We start from the raw sequence: 18910 nt of genomic DNA on the forward strand, positions 1-18910 counted from the left end.
AAAGGGGGGGGGGGGTTGGCCTGTACATTGCAGAGTCACTTGTTTGCACAGAACTGCTAAATGCCTCAAATGATGTAGTGGAAGTTTTAGCAGTAAAGGTCGAGAACCAAAACCTAGTCATTGTGATAGTCTACAAGCCTCCGGATGCAACATCCCAGCAATTCCAGGAACAGCTGTTAAAAATTGACCACTGTCTGGAAAACCTTCCAGCTCCTGCACCCAACATCTTGCTCCTGGGGGATTTCAACTTAAGGCACCTAAAATGGAGGAATATAGCAAATAATATTGTTGCAGTAATAACACCAGGAGGCAGCTCTGATGAAAACTCACACTCACGCGAGCTTTTAAATCTCTGCACAAAATTCAATTTAAACCAGCAAATAATAGAGCCTACTAGACTAGAGAATACACTAGACCTCATATTCACTAACAATGATGATCTGATAAGAAATGTCACCATATCAAAAACAATATACTCAGATCACAACATAATTGAGGTTCAGACATGTATGCGAGGAGCCCCAGACCGACAAAATGAGACTAGTCACGAGGGAGCATTCACCAAATTCAACTTCAATAACAAAAACATAAAGTGGGACCAAGTAAACCAAGTCCTAACCGATATAAGCTGGGAAGATATACTAAGCAACACAGACCCAAACTTATGCCTAGAACAGATTAACTCGGTGGCACTCGATGTATGCACAAGGCTTATTCCTCTAAGAAAAAGGAGGAGTAGATGTAAAATAGAAAGAGACAGGCGCTCCCTTTACAGGCGACGGAAAAGAATAACAGAGCGGCTAAAAGAGGTCAATATATCTGAAATGCGCAGGGAGACACTGGTCAGAGAAATAGCAAGCATCGAACTTAAGCTAAAAGAATCCTTTAGGAGTCAGGAATCGCGGGAAGAACTAAAAGCTATAAATGAAATCGAAAGAAACCCAAAGTATTTCTTCTCCTATGCCAAATCAAAATCGAGAACAACGCCCAGTATTGGGCCCCTACTTAAACAAGATGGGTCCTACACAGATGACAGCAAGGAAATGAGTGAGCTACTCAAGTCCCAATATGACTCAGTTTTTAGCAAGCCGCTAACCAGACTGAGAGTCGAAGATCAAAATGAATTTTTTATGAGAGAGCCACAAAATTTGATTAACACAAGCCTATCCGATGTTATCCTGACGCCAAATGACTTCGAACAGGCGATAAATGACATGCCCATGCACTCTGCCCCAGGGCCAGACTCATGGAACTCTGTGTTCATCAAGAACTGCAAGAAGCCCCTATCACGAGCCTTTTCCATCCTATGGAGAGGGAGCATGGACACGGGGGTCGTCCCTCAGTTACTAAAAACAACAGACATAGCCCCACTCCACAAAGGGGGCAGTAAAGCAACAGCAAAGAACTACAGACCAATAGCACTAACATCCCATATCATAAAAATCTTTGAAAGGGTCCTAAGAAGCAAGATCACCACCCATCTAGAAACCCATCAGTTACACAACCCAGGGCAACATGGGTTTAGAACAGGTCGCTCCTGTCTGTCTCAGCTACTGGATCACTACGACAAGGTCCTAAATGCACTAGAAGACAAAAAGAATGCAGATGTAATATATACAGACTTTGCAAAAGCCTTCGACAAGTGTGACCATGGCGTAATAGCGCACAAAATGCGCGCTAAAGGAATAACAGGAAAAGTCGGTCGATGGATCTATAATTTCCTCACTAACAGAACACAGAGAGTAGTCGTCAACAGAGTAAAGTCCGAGGCAGCTACGGTGAAAAGCTCTGTTCCACAAGGCACAGTACTAGCTCCCATCTTGTTCCTCATCCTCATATCCGACATAGACAAGGATGTCAGCCACAGCACCGTGTCTTCCTTTGCAGATGACACCCGAATCTGCATGACAGTGTCTTCCATTGCAGACACTGCAAGGCTCCAGGTGGACATCAACCAAATCTTTCAGTGGGCTGCAGAAAACAATATGAAGTTCAACGATGAGAAATTTCAATTACTCAGATATGGTAAACATGAGGAAATTAAATCTTCATCAGAGTACAAAACAAATTCTGGCCACGAAATAGAGCGAAACACCAACGTCAAAGACCTGGGAGTGATTATGTCGGAGGATCTCACCTTCAAGGACCATAACATTGTATCAATCGCATCTGCTAGAAAAATGACAGGATGGATAATGAGAACCTTCAAAACTAGGGAGGCCAAGCCCATGATGACACTCTTCAGGTCACTTGTTCTATCTAGGCTGGAATATTGCTGCACTCTAACAGCACCTTTCAAGGCAGGTGAAATTGCCGACCTAGAAAATGTACAGAGAACTTTCACGGCGCGCATAACGGAGATAAAACACCTCAATTACTGGGAGCGCTTGAGGTTTCTAAACCTGTATTCCCTGGAACGCAGGAGGGAGAGATACATGATTATATACACCTGGAAAATCCTAGAGGGACTAGTACCGAACTTGCACACGAAAATCACTCACTACGAAAGCAAAAGACTTGGCAGACGATGCACCATCCCCCCAATGAAAAGCAGGGGTGTCACTAGCACGTTAAGAGACCATACAATAAGTGTCAGGGGCCCGAGACTGTTCAACTGCCTCCCAGCACACATAAGGGGGATTACCAACAGACCCCTGGCAGTCTTCAAGCTGGCACTGGACAAGCACCTAAAGTCAGTTCCTGATCAGCCGGGCTGTGGCTCGTACGTTGGTTTGCGTGCAGCCAGCAGCAACAGCCTGGTTGATCAGGCTCTGATCCACCAGGAGGCCTGGTCACAGACCGGGCCGCGGGGGCGTTGACCCCCGAAACTCTCTCCAGGTAAACTCCAGGTAAACACAGCAACACAGTAAATGACCATATAACCTGTCTTTGTAATACTCATTTGTACTAAATTGTTATCTGTTTTACAATAATTTTTGTACCACTGAATATATCATTGCTTAGTTAAACTTAATTTAATTTTAAGCTTGCCCATAATGCTCTGCAAACAAGGGGCTTTGGCATGCTGCACTTTAAAAATTGTATTCCTTGTACTTCTCTGTATCATGTTCAAATAAATAAATAAATAAATAATAAATAAACTAGGTTGGTAGCGCACTCTGTTCACATATTGAGTGTCCATGGTTCGATCCCCGGTACGGGTGAAAACACTGGGTCGTTTTTCCTTAATACACCTGCTGTCCCAGCTCACGTAGCAGTAAGTAGGTACCCGGGAGTTAGTCGACTGGTGTGGGTCGCATCCTGGGGAGACAAAATTAACCTAAGTTGCCCGAAATGTTCTGCATATCCAGGGGCTTTCTATATAGTATGTCATTGATGTCAACTAGGTATGTATAAGTTGTATCATGTACTTGTATCAATAAAGATTATTATTATTATTATTATTAGTAGTAGTAGTAGTATAATCACTATTATCACTGAATTGTTTGGGTTAGTAAGAGAAATCAAGATTATTATTATTAAATTATTTTTATTTATTTATTTATGTCTTTGCAAATAGTACATTGAGATTATTATTATTACCAGTTGGGAAAATAAGCCACTTTATCTGATTTTTTTTGGGGGGGGAGGTTATCCTAGGTAATTTACACATATATTACTATGTATGATAATTTCTGTAACTGTATTTATGTATATCTGTACCAGAATAAACTTAGAGGAAGAGCAAGAGGAGAGCTGCTGACGTCACTGGATTGTGACTTTTCTAGGTTATCCCAGGTTCTCTACACAAATTCTGCTATGTATGATAGTCTATATAACTGTGTTTTTGTATCCCTGAATAAACTTACTTAGTAACTTATTTCACAAACCCCGCCGCCGGTGACCGACTGACAGCAGCACCGAGATAAACCAGCAGCTGCAGGTGGGCGTCCACGGTACTGCTGTGTTTATGTTGACAGTTGTGTGTTAATGTTGAGCTGCAGCTACTGGTCTTGGTGGAGTGTGGTCGTCTTGTCCTGCTCTGGGACAGTTCTATCGTAGAAGTGAATGGTATAGTATAATAATAGGTATTTAAAGGACCCCCAATGGAAATAAGTCACTTTGACTTTTTGGGTTATGCAAGGTTCTCTACACATGTGCTGCTATGTATGACAGTCTATGTAACTTGAAACTTAATTATAATTGGATCTGTGCTCCAGTTCCCCGAATTAAGCCTGAATGCCTTCCACATCCTCCCCCGGGCGCTGTATAATCCTACGGGTTTAGCGCTTCCCCTTTGATTATAATAATAACAAACTTAATTCCATGATGCTGCAGTGTCTGACAGTTGACTTAATTACTTATGTTTGGTGATTCCAGTAAAATGTGGAAAATGATACTTTATGTAGAGTTCAGGGTATTTATTATAAAGGAAACTTCGCCATGGGTGGTTTCTCAGACCACTTGTAGCAAAAGTTTAATATAATAAATGTCCTGAACCGTATTTAAGCTTATTTCCCCCCCCCTCCCTCCACAGTTCTGTCATGTTTTGAGGCAATTCCTCTGTGTTGTACCGTTTTGGTGCATTAGTAATTGTAAAATATTTTTGTTATAAAATGTTCATAGTGACTTAATTCAGGATAACACAGCAAAGTGAAATACTGTATGATATTTTTTATTACTCATGTCTTTATATTTCTACCAGGGTGCTTATTTTAGTTTTGTATTTTGGTAAGCGATCTACTGAGATAATAATTACAGTATAGTATATGAAAGTTATTTGGGCTTTGAATTTAATAACTGCCTATTGCATATAGTTATACGAAAATGGTATTTTATGATGACTTAACCTAGACCTGTGGCTTGGTTGACAGCTCGCCCAGTTTACATATTAAGTGTCCATGGTTTGGTCCCTGGCATGGGTGGATACATTGGGCACGTTTTTGTATGCCTAGCAGATAATAGGTACATGGGTTTTACTTGAATGTTGTGGGTTGTATCCTGGGGGACAAGGTTAAAGGACCCCAATGGAAATAAGACAAACAGTCCCTGATGATGCTCTGACTTTATTGGATTATCCTGGATGGCTAACAAGAAAATTTTGTTCAGAGTGTTAACCCAGATGGTTATTAACTCAAGATATCTTAGTAAAGTCAGGATGTCATCAGACTGTATATGTTATATCCACTGGGGTCTTTTAATTCTCTCTCCCAGAATGCAACTCACACCAGTCACCAAACACCCAGGTACCTACTTTCTACTAGGTGAAAAATGGCAACAGGTGTAAGGAAATAGGTCATTTCCACCCATCCGAAAATCAAACCTTGGTCTCTCAGTGTGAGATTTGCGGCTGCTACCAAGTACCATGAGGATCACTACCTAGGTTTTATGTTACTCAGAAGTAGCATATTGGCTCAAAATTGAATGGCCCAGGTTTGTGGGTGGGGCAGGATGTATGGGCAAATCTCCGAACACCTGCTGCCTTACTTTACCTAACAATAATAGACACGAGTGTTAGTCAGTACTCCTAGGACCCCAATGGAAATAAGTCACTTTGTCTGACTTCTTCGGGTTATCTGAGGTAATCTACACATTCGCTGCTATGTATGATAGTTTATGTAACTGTATTTATGTGTACCCATACTTAAATAAACTCACTTAGTCGGCTTAACAGGAAATTCGTATCCATGGGGAGGACCTAAGGATCCTAATTGAAATTGGCTTTCTTGTGTTGTTAACTCTCCCTTCTCCCCGCCCCTGCATATAATAATCTCAATAAACAACAACTACTACTACTACTATTCTATTTGTTTTCCCTTCTTCATTCTTTTTTAATTAATGGCTTTGCCAAACTTGTCTTGTTCATTTATTTTCAATTTTCTTATCTGTGGTTAAATATGTACAGTATACTGTATTTTCTTATAGTTAATGCAACCTAATCTAACCTTTAAACTGGTAACTATCCTACTGGCTTGTCCATAGCCTTTAATAAATTGTTCATTACACAACTGCTGTCCAGATAGCCTTTTCCTTTTAATATAGTAAATATTGATAAGAAATTTGTATCCCAGACTTTATTTGAAGCAAATAAATTCATAATTTTTTATTAGAATATACAGTAATTTAGTAGGTGAAAATTTTGTTCCAGATTTTGTAAAAAAAAAAAGCAAATTTCTTTAATTTTTCTTCAAGAATTTTTTTTTCCAATATACATACATATTCATAACTTTCCATAAATCAGACACTCCTCCAGGGAGGTGCCTTGATGACACTGAGATGCTCTTGATTCAAGGAACTGGACATGTTTTTCTCTTCCTTGGATCAGACCTGAATGCACTAATTTCCTTGGGGCCTGTATGATCCCTGTTGGTTTAGTGTTTCCCCCTGATTAAAACAATTATAAATTAGTTATCCTTGAGCATGAATTGGTATACAAGAGAAAGTATTCATTTTTTATAGGCTGAAGAAAAATGTGGCTATTAATAGTTGTTTGACTTATAAATACTAATTCATTGTTTATTTTCAGTTACCACCATAATGACAATTTACAATCTCTACCTTTTTGACCGGGATGGTCAGCTTCTACATTATGCCGAGTGGACACGAAATAAACAATCTGGAATGACAAGGGAAGAGGTTAGCTAAATGGATTATTGTATCAAGTATAGTAATAAGTCTATTAATAATTCTATTATACACCTATCATTCAATCTTATTACTGTCTATTTGGAATTATTATTGCTATTGTTTATGTTAATTTTGTTAGTATATTACAGTATTTTTGTTAATGTTTTCATTATAATTATTATTATATTTCAGCCTCTCTTCACTTAGCGACGTACTTGTTTACCGACGACTCGGACTTAGGACGGGCTCTCTGACCAGTATGCATACCTGAATAATGTATACTAGAGCTGATTTCCTCTGTTCTGTTTACTGCAATATACAGTACACTACTGTATAAACATTTAAAAATATACTAAAAATTTTATAAATGGTGCAAAGGTGACATTAAAACAATATCAAAGATGGCTGACACAAACTCACTACCATTATAGTATGTTCCTCACTTAGTGACGAATTTGTTTACCAGCGTAGTATAGTGAACCCTCGGTTATTGGCCGTAGTCCATTCCAGAAGGTCGGCCTAAAACCAAAAAGGCCAAATATCGAAATAATATTTCCCATAAGAATTAATGTAAATCCAATTAATCCATTTCAGACATCTAAAATTATTAGCAAAAAATGCATTTTTTAAAGATTAACTATAGTTTCAGGAACAGAATTACATGTGTATCGTTAAGTGAGGAGAGGCTGTATTATAATTATTATTATTATCACTCTCTTATTTACCCCTATCTCACCTATGGAATTTGTGCATTGGGCTCAACAACAATTAACCATCTCAGACCACTAATTACCCAACAAAAGGCTGCAGTTAGAATGATGATAAATTCTCACTACAGGCAGCACACTCCACCAATATTCAAAACACTCAACCTACTCACCATACAAAACATCCATACTTATTACTGCACCTATTACATACATAGAACACTTAACTCTGATATTAACCCTCCCCTCAAACATCTCCTTACCAACCTCAACAGAACACATGACCATAACACAAGGCACAGATCACTCTTTGATGTTCCTCGTGTCCTTCTCACGCTATGCAAAAACTCAATGCACATAAAAGGCCCTAAAATCTGGAATTCATTACCTGTAAATATAAAAGAAACACTACCTGTTTATAAATTCAAGTCTCTTCTCAAAGATCACTTACTCACTCAAAACCAAATAAATACTGAATAACTGAACCTTATAAATTGTATATCCTAAATGTTACTCACAATTATATCACACAAATGTTAAACCTAGGACCCAATCTAACTTTATTATTTTTTTAAATACACTACCTAACAGAATACTCCATTCGACTGAATGTACAGCAATGCATGCAACCATATGACCTGTCTTTGTAATACTCATTTGTGCTTTATAGTTATCTGTTTACAATAATGTTTTATCACTGATTTCATCATTGCTTAGTTAATCTTAAGTTAATTTTAAGCCAGCCCGTAATGCTATGCATATAAGTGGCTTTGGCATGCTGCTCTTACCTGTATTTTTTTGTACCTCTGTATGTATGCTAAAATTACTAAATAAATTATAGTTATTATTATTATTATTATTATTATTATTTGATATCTCCACTAAAGGTATACATAATATGATATTACAGTGGACCCCCGGTTAACGATTTTAATCCGTGCAAGAGGGATAATTGTTATGCGAAATAATCGTTATGCGAATGAATTTTCCCCATAAGAAATAATGGAAATAAAATTAATCCGTGCAAGACGCCCAAAAGTATGAAAAAAAATTTTTTTTACCACATGAAATGTTAATTTTAATACACACAAACTGAAAAAGGCATGCACAATTACATGACACTTACTTTTATTGAAGATCTGGTGATGATTGATGGGATGGGAGGAGGGGAGAGCATTATCTTCTTACTGTTTAGAAGGGGAATCCCCTTCCATTACGACTTGAGGTAGCAAGTCCTTTTCCGGGGTTACTTCCCTTCTTCTTTTAATGCCACTAGGACCAGCTTGAGAGTCACTGGACCTCTGTCGCACAACAAATCTGTCCATAGAGCTCTGTACCTCCCGTTCCTTTACGATTTGTCTAAAATGGGCCACAACATTGTCATTGAAATAGTCACCAGCACGGCTTGCAACAGCTGTGTCAGGGTGATTTTCATCTATAAAGGTTTGCAGTTCAACCCACTGTGCACACATTTCCTTAATCTTTGAAGTAGGCACAATGGATTCCACAACTGGCATAGGCTTCTCAGGGTTAGCCCCAAACCCTTCAAAATCTTTCTTAATTTCCATACTAATTCTCACCCTTTTTACCACAGGGTTGGCACTAGAAGCTTTCTTGGGGCCCATGGTCACTTATTTTCCAGAAACAGCACCGAAAACACTGTAATAATACGAAATATTCCGAGTGTATGCTTGGATGTTACCGCGGAGGCTGGCTGGTAAACAATGGGACGGCCGGCACATGTGAGGCTGGCTGAGGGCACATTGGACGCGTCTCGGACGAAAATCGGTAAGCGGGTTTTTAATCGGTATGCGCGGCAAAAATTTTGCGATAAAAGTAATCGGTATGCGGAAAAATCGCTATGTGATGCCATCGTTATGCGGGGGTCCACTGTACTTATTCATACTTAGTTACCTGTTGGTATATTGTATGGCTCTGCATTAATTTGAAAATTAGATGTTTGACACTGCATGACCAGGAAGTTACTGTGGTCATTAAATTGCTACTTTATATACAGAAAGCTATGATTTTTAAATCAGGTATAAAGGTATAATACGGGGAAGCATGATAGTCCACTCAGAATTAAGCTTAATTTGATAAAGCTCGGTCCTGAGTGAAAGACTAAAATAAAAGCTTCTTCTGCATTATGTGTCTTTATAATCACTTGTCAGCTTGTTGCTCCAGTCACAGATTTATGTACCAGTTTGGTAAGACAGGGCAGGGAAGCAGTATTGATGGACCTGAAAGGCTAGTTCAGATTAAAACTGATAATTACTCTATGCTTCTTGCAGGAAGCCAAGCTGATGTACGGGATGATATTCTCCATCAAATCATTTGTTACGAAGGTGAGTTATTGTAGTAGGTTGGTAGACAGCGACCACCCAGGGAGGTACTACCGTCCTGCCAAATGACTGTGAAACAAAAACCTGTAACTGTTTTGCATGATGGTAGGATTGCTGGTTTCTTTTTCTGTCTCATAAACACGCTAGATAACAGGGATATCTTGCTTCTCCTACTTACACTTTGGTCACACTTCACAGACACGCACATGCATATATATATATATACATACATCTAGGTTTTTCTCCTTTTTCTAAATAGCTCTTGTTCTTTTTTATTTCTTCTATTGTCCATGGGGAAGTGGAAAAGAATCTTTCCTCCGTAAGCCATGCGTGTCGTATGAGGCGACTAAAATGCAGGGAGCAATGGGCTAGTAACCCCTTCTCCTGTATACATTTACTAAAAAAGAGAAGAAGAAAAACTTTATAAAACTGGGATGCTTAAATGTGCGTGGATGTAGTGCGGATGACAAGAAACAGATGATTGCTGATGTTATGAATGAAAAGAAGTTGGACGTCCTGGCTCTAAGCAAAACAAAGCTGAAGGGGGTAGGAGAGTTTCAGTGGGGGGAAATAAATGGGATTAAATCTGGAGTATCTGAGAGAGTTAGAGCAAAGGAAGGGGTAGCAGTAATGTTAAATGATCAGTTATGGAAGGAGAAAAGAGAATATGAATGTGTAAATTCAAGAATTATGTGGATTAAAGTAAAGGTTGGATGCGAGAAGTGGGTCATAATAAGCGTGTATGCACCTGGAGAAGAGAGGAATGCAGAGGAGAGAGAGAGATTTTGGGAGATGTTAAGTGAATGTATAGGAGCCTTTGAACCAAGTGAGAGAGTAATTGTGGTAGGGGACCTGAATGCTAAAGTAGGAGAAACTTTTAGAGAGGGTGTGGTAGGTAAGTTTGGGGTGCCAGGTGTAAATGATAATGGGAGCCCTTTGATTGAACTTTGTATAGAAAGGGGTTTAGTTATAGGTAATACATATTTTAAGAAAAAGAGGATAAATAAGTATACACGATATGATGTAGGGCGAAATGACAGTAGTTTGTTGGATTATGTATTGGTAGATAAAAGACTGTTGAGTAGACTTCAGGATGTACATGTTTATAGAGGGGCCACAGATATATCAGATCACTTTCTAGTTGTAGCTACACTGAGAGTAAAAGGTAGATGGGATACAAGGAGAATAGAAGCATCAGGGAAGAGAGAGGTGAAGGTTTATAAACTAAAAGAGGAGGCAGTTAGGGTAAGATATAAACAGCTATTGGAGGATAGTTGGGCTAATGAGAGTATAGGCAATGGGGTCGAAGAGGTATGGGGTAGGTTTAAAAATGTAGTGTTAGAGTGTTCAGCAGAAGTTTGTGGTTACAGGAAAGTGGGTGCAGGAGGGAAGAGGAGCGATTGGTGGAATGATGATGTAAAGAGAGTAGTAAGGAAGAAAAAGTTAGCATATGAGAAGTTTTTACAAAGTAGAAGTGATGCAAGGAGGGAAGAGTATATGGAGAAAAAGAGAGAGGTTAAGAGAGTGGTGAAGCAATGTAAAAAGAGAGCAAATGAGAGAGTGGGTGAGATGTTATCAGCAAATTTTGTTGAAAATAAGAAAAAGTTTTGGAGTGAGATTAACAAGTTAAGAAAGCCTAGAGAACAAATGGATTTGTCAGTTAAAAATAGGAGAGGAGAGTTATTAAATGGAGAGTTAGAGGTATTGGGAAGATGGAGGGAATATTTTGAGGAATTGTTAAATGTTGATGAAGATAGGGAAGCTGTGATTTCGTGTATAGGGCAAGGAGGAATAACATCTTGTAGGAGTGAGGAAGAGCCAGTTGTGAGTGTGGGGAAAGTTCGTGAGGCAGTAGGTAAAATGAAAGGGGGTAAGGCAGCTGGGATTGATGGGATAAAGATAGAAATGTTAAAAGCAGGTGGGGATATAGTTTTGGAGTGGTTGGTGCAATTATTTAATAAATGTATGGAAGAGGGTAAGGTACCTAGGGATTGGCAGAGAGCATGCATAGTTCCTTTGTATAAAGGCAAAGGGGATAAAAGAGAGTGCAAAAATTATAGGGGGATAAGTCTGTCGAGTGTACCTGGTAAAGTGTATGGTAGAGTTATAATTGAAAGAATTAAGAGTAAGACGGAGAATAGGTTAGCAGATGAACAAGGAGGCTTTAGGAAAGGTAGGGGGTGTGTGGACCAGGTGTTTACAGTGAAACATATAAGTGAACAGTATTTAGATAAGGCTAAAGAGGTCTTTGTGGCATTTATGGATTTGGAAAAGGCGTATGACAGGGTGGATAGGGGGGCAATGTGGCAGATGTTGCAAGTGTATGGTGTAGGAGATAGGTTACTGAAAGCAGTGAAGAGTTTTTACGAGGATAGTGAGGCTCAAGTTAGAGTATGTAGGAAAGAGGGAAATTTTTTCCCAGTAAAAGTAGGCCTTAGACAAGGATGTGTGATGTCACCGTGGTTGTTTAATATATTTATAGATGGGGTTGTAAGAGAAGTAAATGCGAGGGTCTTGGCAAGAGGCGTGGAGTTAAAAGATAAAGAATCACACACAAAGTGGGAGTTGTCACAGCTGCTCTTTGCTGATGACACTGTGCTCTTGGGAGATTCTGAAGAGAAGCTGCAGAGATTGGTGGATGAATTTGGTAGGGTGTGCAAAAGAAGAAAATTAAAGGTGAATACAGGAAAGAGTAAGGTTATGAGGATAACAAAAAGATTAGGTGATGAAAGATTGAATATCAGATTGGAGGGAGAGAGTATGGAGGAGGTGAACGTATTCAGATATTTGGGAGTGGACGTGTCAGCGGATGGGTCTATGAAGGATGAGGTGAATCATAGAATTGATGAGGGAAAAAGAGTGAGTGGTGCACTTAGGAGTCTGTGGAGACTAAGAACTTTGTCCTTGGAGGCAAAGAGGGGAATGTATGAGAGTATAGTTTTACCAACGCTCTTATATGGGTGTGAAGCGTGGGTGATGAATGTTGCAGCGAGGAGAAGGCTGGAGGCAGTGGAGATGTCATGTCTAAGGGCAATGTGTGGTGTGAATATAATGCAGAGAATTCGTAGTTTGGAAGTTAGGAGGAGGTGCGGGATTACCAAAACTGTTGTCCAGAGGGCTGAGGAAGGGTTGTTGAGGTGGTTCGGACATGTAGAGAGAATGGAGCGAAACAGAATGACTTCAAGAGTGTATCAGTCTGTAGTGGAAGGAAGGCGGGGTAGGGGTCGGCCTAGGAAGGGTTGGAGGGAGGGGGTAAAGGAGGTTTTGTGTGCGAGGGGCTTGGACTTCCAGCAGGCATGCGTGAGCGTGTTTGATAGGAGTGAATGGAGACAAATGGTTTTTAATACTTGACGTGCTGTTGGAGTGTGAGCAAAGTAACATTTATGAAGGGATTCAGGGAAACCGGCAGGCCGGACTTGAGTCCTGGAGATGGGAAATACAGTGCCTGCACTCTGAAGTTGGGGTGTTAATGTTGCAGTTTAAAAACTGTAGTGTAAAGCACCCTTCTGGCAAGACAGTGATGGAGTGAATGATGGTGAGAGTTTTTCTTTTTCGGGCCACCCTGCCTTGGTGGGAATCGGCCAGTGTGATAATAAAAAAAAAATAATGTAGATGTTAATATATTTTTTTGAAAGTGCTATGGGGTTAGGTCATTTGTATTTTGAAAGGTTATTCTTGTATTTTTTATATTTCAAGCTATTGCAATAATGTTTCATTATGAGTTTGTAGTGTTTATTTTATAACACAGTAAATATATATTCGGTGCTATCAAAAAAGTTACTGTTCTCGAATTTTCACGTACTTCCTGGGTTAAATATGGCGGCAGTGTAGATCACACTACACAATACATTCCTTTGTGAAGTAGCATGGCAGGTTTCAGCACAGTCGGTTATTCTGTTGAGGTTAGATGGGCATTTTTTGTCAAGTCAGTACGTACGTTGTTATAATTTTTTGTGTATGTAACAGATTGGATTCTTTAAAAGAAAGAAAATGTGTACTCACCTAGTTGAGGTTGCAGGGGTCGAGTCCAAGCTCCTGGCCCCGCCTCTTCACTGGTCGCTACTAAAAATTTTTCCCATGCCGGGAATCGAACCCAGGCCTCGCGGGTGAGAGCCGCGTATCCTAGCCACTAGACAACATGGGAGTTAAACATATCCTTCGAACTGGATTCAAACCAGTGACCTATGAATGTCTGCTTTTACAACCAACTACAGTCCATCGCTCTACCAACTGAGCTATCGAAGGAGTTTGTGTGTGTGTAAAATTCTGTTTTGAGCTTGGTAAAACAGCTATTGAAACTCACAAAATGCTTCAGGAAGCATTTGGCGATGAAGCAATGGGTTGGACACAGTGTTTTGAATGGTTTTCTCAATTCCAAGCAGGACGAATGTCAGTTGAAAGTGAAGAATGCTCTGGTCATCCATCAATGTCAAAAACAGATGACAACATTGAAAAAGTGAGGAAGGCTATTCATGATCATCGTCAGAGCATCCAGGACATTGCAAGTAGTGTGGTAATTTCATATGGGTTGTGTCAAAGAATTTTGACTAAAAATTTGAACATGAGGTGAGTGGATGCAAAATTTGTGCTCTGCTTGCTGACTCAAGACCAGAAAGACCATTGTTTTGTGGCTAAAAATATCATGGCAGTCATCCCCCACCCTCCCTACTCCACAGATCTAGCTCCCTGTGACTTCTTTCTCTTCCCCAAAATAAAAATGGCATTCAAGGGGCAGCATTTTAACAATGTGGAGGAGATTCAAGCAGAATTGCAGGCTGTGCTAGATACCATTAGGAAAGAAGACTTCTAGAAATGTTTGAAACAGTGGCAGAGGTGCTGGGATCAGTGTATAGCCTCCCAGACAATACTTTGAGAGAGACAGGTTCAATTAAGTGATTAGGCAAGCCTATGTATTTTTTTCACAGCAATCCAGGAAATTTTTGATAGCCCCTTGAATTAGAAATTTGAAAATTTTTAAAATTTATTCCTTTTTTGAGGGTCATTAAAGTAACAGGCATGCAACACTCCATTGGGTTCAGTGATGGAAATGTGTGTCAATAAGATGACATTTCTGGGGGCCCCCAGATGCTGTTTTATCACTGTAGTAAATGTCATTTACTGGGGAAGAAAACTAATTGGTAAACATAAGAAACTGAGATGTTGGAGTGTGAGCAAGGTAGCATTTATGAATGGATTCAGGGAAGTCAGGTAGCTGGACTTGAGATCTGGAGGTGGGAATTACAGTGCCTGCACTCTGAAGGAGTGGTGAGGATATTTGCAGTTTGCAGGGGCATATGAACAGTGGTAGTGGCATGCCTCTGGTAAGACAGTGGAGCGAGTAATGATTAAAGTGTTTCTTCTTTTTTTGTCACCCTACCTTAGTGGGAGATAGACGGTGTCAAAGAAAAAAAAAGTTTCAACATTGCCAATTTATTTTCCTTCAAGAGGTGCTTTGTTGCCTGTGAAGGGTTCTTGATCCAAGGAATTGGAGCTATTCTCCACTTGGATCAATTTTGATTACCTCCCATTTCCCAGACACTATATCCCTTATGGGTTTAACACTAGGTTTGACAGTATATGAGTGGAATAAATTGCTACGTAGGGCCATTGAAGCAAATATTTATTAAACATTGATCTATTATTGTATGTCAGAGGAATCCTCACTTTTTGGAATGTTGTATTTCATCTTTATTCACTTTAATTTTTAGCAATTTTATTGAGACATAGATTTGGCTGACTAAATTCAATGCTTGTTGAAAAGCTGTGGAAGTTCAAATTCTTCAGTGATTCAGAAAAAAAAATGTTATTATAAAGCTCTTTATATCCTTATGGATCATTCATTACTAATAGTGTATGTGCACTGGTAGCTATGATATGCTGGACTGACATATGTGTTGTTACAGTAATGAAATTTTTTTTTTATCACACTGGCCGATTCCCACCAAGGCAGGGTGGCCCGAAAAAGAAAAAAACTTTCACCATCATTCACTCCATCACTGTCTTGCCAGAAGGGTGCTTTACACTACAGTTTTTAAACTGCAACATTAACACCCCTCTTTCAGAGTGCAGGCACTGTACTTCCCATCTCCAGGACTCAAGTCCGGCCTGCCGGTTTCCCTGAACCCCTTCATAAATGTTACTTTGCTCACACTCCAACAGCACGTCAAGTATTAAAAACCATTCGTCTCCATTCACTCCTATCAAACACGCTCACACACGCCTGCTGGAAGTCCAAGCCCCTCGCACACAAAACCTCCTTTACCCCCTCCCTCCAACCTTTCCTAGGCCGACCCCTACCCCGCCTTCCTTCCACTACATACTGATACACTCTTGAAGTCATTCTGTTTCGCTCCATTCTCTCTACATGTCCGAACCACCTCAACAACCCTTCCTCAGCCCTCTGGACAACAGTTTTGGTAATCCCCCACCTCCTCCTAACTTCCAAACTACGGATTCTCTGCATTATATTCACACCACACATTGCCTTCAGACATGACATCTCCACTGTCTCCAGCCTTCTCCTCGCTGCAACATTCATCACCCATGCTTCACACCCATATAAGAGTGTTGGTAAAACTATACTCTCATATATTCCCCTCTTTGCCTCCAAGGACAAAGTTCTTTGTCTCCACAGACTCCTAAGTGCACCACTCACCCTTTTCCCCTCATCAATACTATGATTCACCTCATCCTTCATAGACCCATCCGCTGACACGTCCACTCCCAAATATCTGAATACATTCACCTCCTCCATACTCTCTCCCTCCAATCTGATATCCAATCTTTCATCACCTAATATTTTTGTTATCCTCATAACCTTACTCTTTCCTGTATTCACTTTTAATTTTCTTCTCTTGCACACCCTACCAAATTCATCCACCAATCTCTGCAACTTCTCTTCAGAATCTCCCAAGAGCACAGTGTCATCAGCAAAGAGCAACTGTGACAACTCCCACTTTGTGTGATTCTTTATCTTTTAACTCCACGTCTCTTGTCAATACCCTCGCATTTACTTCTCTTACAACCCCATCTATAAATATATTAAACAACCACGGTGACATCACACATCCTTTTCTAAGGCCTACTTTTACTGGGAAATAATTTCCCTCTTTCCTATGTACTCTAACTTGAGCCTCACTATCCTCGTAAAAACTCTTCACTGCTTTCAGTAACCTACCTCCTACACCATACACCTGCAACATCTGCCACATTGCCCCCCTATCCACCCTGTCATACGCCTTTTTCAAATCCATAAATGCCAGAAAGACCTCTTTAGCCTTATCTAAATACTGTTCACTTATATGTTTCACTGTAAACACCTGGTCCACACACCCCCTACCTTTCCTAAAGCCTCCTTGTTCATCTGCTATCCTATTCTCCGTCTTACTTTTAATTCTTTCAATAATAACTCTACCATACACTTTACCAGGTATACTCAACAGACTTATCCCCCTATAATTTTTGCACTCTCTTTTGTCCCCTTTGCCTTTATACAAAGGAACTATGCATGTTCTCTGCCAATCCCTAGGTACCAAACCCTCTTCCATACATTTATTAAATAATTGCACCAACCACTCCAAAACTATATCCCCACCTGCTTTTAACATTTCTATCTTTATCCCATCAATCCCGGCTGCCTTACCCCCTTTCATTTTACCTACTGCCTCACGAACTTCCCCCACACTCACAACTGGCTCTTCCTCACTCCTACAAGATGTTATTCCTCTTTGCCCTATACACGAAATCACAGCTTCCCTATCTTCATCAACATTTAACAATTCCTCAAAATATTGGTGAAAATGAACGCTTCAGTATCTAATAATACCCGTAGGCAAATTTTCTCACTTATACTAGAAACTAATTGGCTTACAGCACTTTTAATGACAGTTATCTCTCTCAAAACAGGTTTCTCCTGTGGATCTGCGAGAAGGTTACCTCACCTATACCACCAACAAGTACCGGCTTAATCTTTATGAGACTCCATCAAGATTAAAATTTATCCTTAATACTGATGTACATGCTCAGGGTATAAAAGAGCTCCTTCATCAGATATATACACAAGTATGTGTCAATGTATTCTGAAGTATGTACTGTATTTCGCGACTTTTTAGACTCATTTTAATTTTAATGGCTTGGCATTGGACGTAACTGGGAGAGCTACAGTCCACCCCACACCCCAAACTTATAGCACCCGTCACTGACCTTCAGTTTATAGGATGCAGGGTGGTTTTTGGAGACTTTTTATGGAAAAAACATGCATCTAATAAGCTGCGAAATATGGTATACATGTACAGGGGAACCTCTACTTACGAGTGCCTCCATGTGCGAGTTTTTCCAGATACGAGCAGCTGCTCAGTTGTTTTTTGCTTCCAGATGCGAGCAAAATTTCCAGATGCGAGTGGGCCTCAAGGGAGGTTAATTGACACTGGTGAGGGGGCTCTTGCTCTTGATCTAGGGAATTGGATCTCCGTTGTTTGTTGGACTATCTTATTGAAACATGGGCAGTGTATGATGTAAAGATGCTTCTTAATGTACACCAAAAATGAAAGAAATCGGACCATAAATAACGGAGTTCACTTCTCAGCCATTAGCCTCCCCTTAGCAGTATATTTTCGTATGGTTTTTATGGTTGTATTCTCGTTTTATTTGGTCTCATGTGATAGAATGGAAGATATACTACAAAAATAAATATGATTTTAATTGGTTTCATGATGACAAGTACCTTGAAATTGAGCTCAAAATAGCGACATCAGTGGTAGACATCATGAGGTAGCAGTGGCAGACAACATGAAGCAGCAGTGGCAGACAACATGAAGCAACAGTGACAGGCATCATGAGGTAGCAGTGGCAGACAACATGAAGCAGCAGTGGCAGACAACATGAAGCAACAGTGACAGGCATCATGATTTAGCAGTGGCAGACAACATGAAGCAGCAGTGGTAGACATCATGAGGTAGCAGCAGTGGCAGACAACATGAAGCAGCAGTGGCAAAGTGTAGCATTAAGAGTGTAGCAATTAAGTGTAGCATTAAAAATGTAGCAGTTAAGTGAAGCATTAAGAGTATAACACTTACAAGTCACTCTGTCTGACTTTTTTGGGTTATCCTAGGTTCTCTACACATGTCTGCTGTGGTGGCCCTATAAACCCCAACAACAATTCTGCTGTCACCACCACTAGCCACATACCTAATGACATGTATTTTATTCATTCTAGTGTATATATCATGTTTCTATGTTATTAACATTGTTTATTATGTCATATTACATGAATTGTGATAAATAAATAAGCTGTAC

General features: G+C 39.9%; 1 protein-coding gene and 2 non-coding genes across 11 annotated transcripts in view; 1 reads left to right on the plus strand and 2 right to left on the minus strand.

Annotated features, from left to right (window-relative positions):
* Bet5 (blocked early in transport 5) overlaps nt 1–18910 on the plus strand; it is a 550922-nt gene that overhangs the window by 525535 nt on the left and 6477 nt on the right. For 2 of the 9 annotated variants that reach the window (XR_011392598.1, XM_070089794.1), the window contains exons 1-4: nt 3845–4011; nt 6467–6576; nt 9566–9619; nt 17522–17677. Coding sequence is in view for 8 of the 9 variants with exons in the window: in XM_070089794.1 (XP_069945895.1) it covers nt 6478–6576; nt 9566–9619; nt 17522–17677 (309 nt within the window). In the remaining variant the exon portion in view is untranslated. Of the gene's footprint in view, nt 1–3840; nt 4029–4512; nt 4536–4573; nt 4604–4712; nt 5522–6466; nt 6577–9565; nt 9620–17521; nt 17678–18910 lie in introns of those variants that run through there. The other 7 variants (XM_070089977.1, XM_070089896.1, XM_070089843.1 and 4 more) reach the window with 6 other exon arrangements.
* Nucleotides 13689–13760, minus strand: TRNAE-CUC (transfer RNA glutamic acid (anticodon CUC)). Its single transcript has one exon. It is a non-coding gene; the product is annotated as a tRNA-Glu (tRNA).
* TRNAY-GUA (transfer RNA tyrosine (anticodon GUA)) lies at nt 13771–13861 on the minus strand. The gene is given in 2 exon segments: nt 13771–13806; nt 13825–13861. It is a non-coding gene; the product is annotated as a tRNA-Tyr (tRNA).

Source organism: Cherax quadricarinatus, chromosome 1 (assembly GCF_038502225.1).
Source record: "Cherax quadricarinatus isolate ZL_2023a chromosome 1, ASM3850222v1, whole genome shotgun sequence".
Taxonomy (NCBI): domain Eukaryota; kingdom Metazoa; phylum Arthropoda; class Malacostraca; order Decapoda; family Parastacidae; genus Cherax; species Cherax quadricarinatus.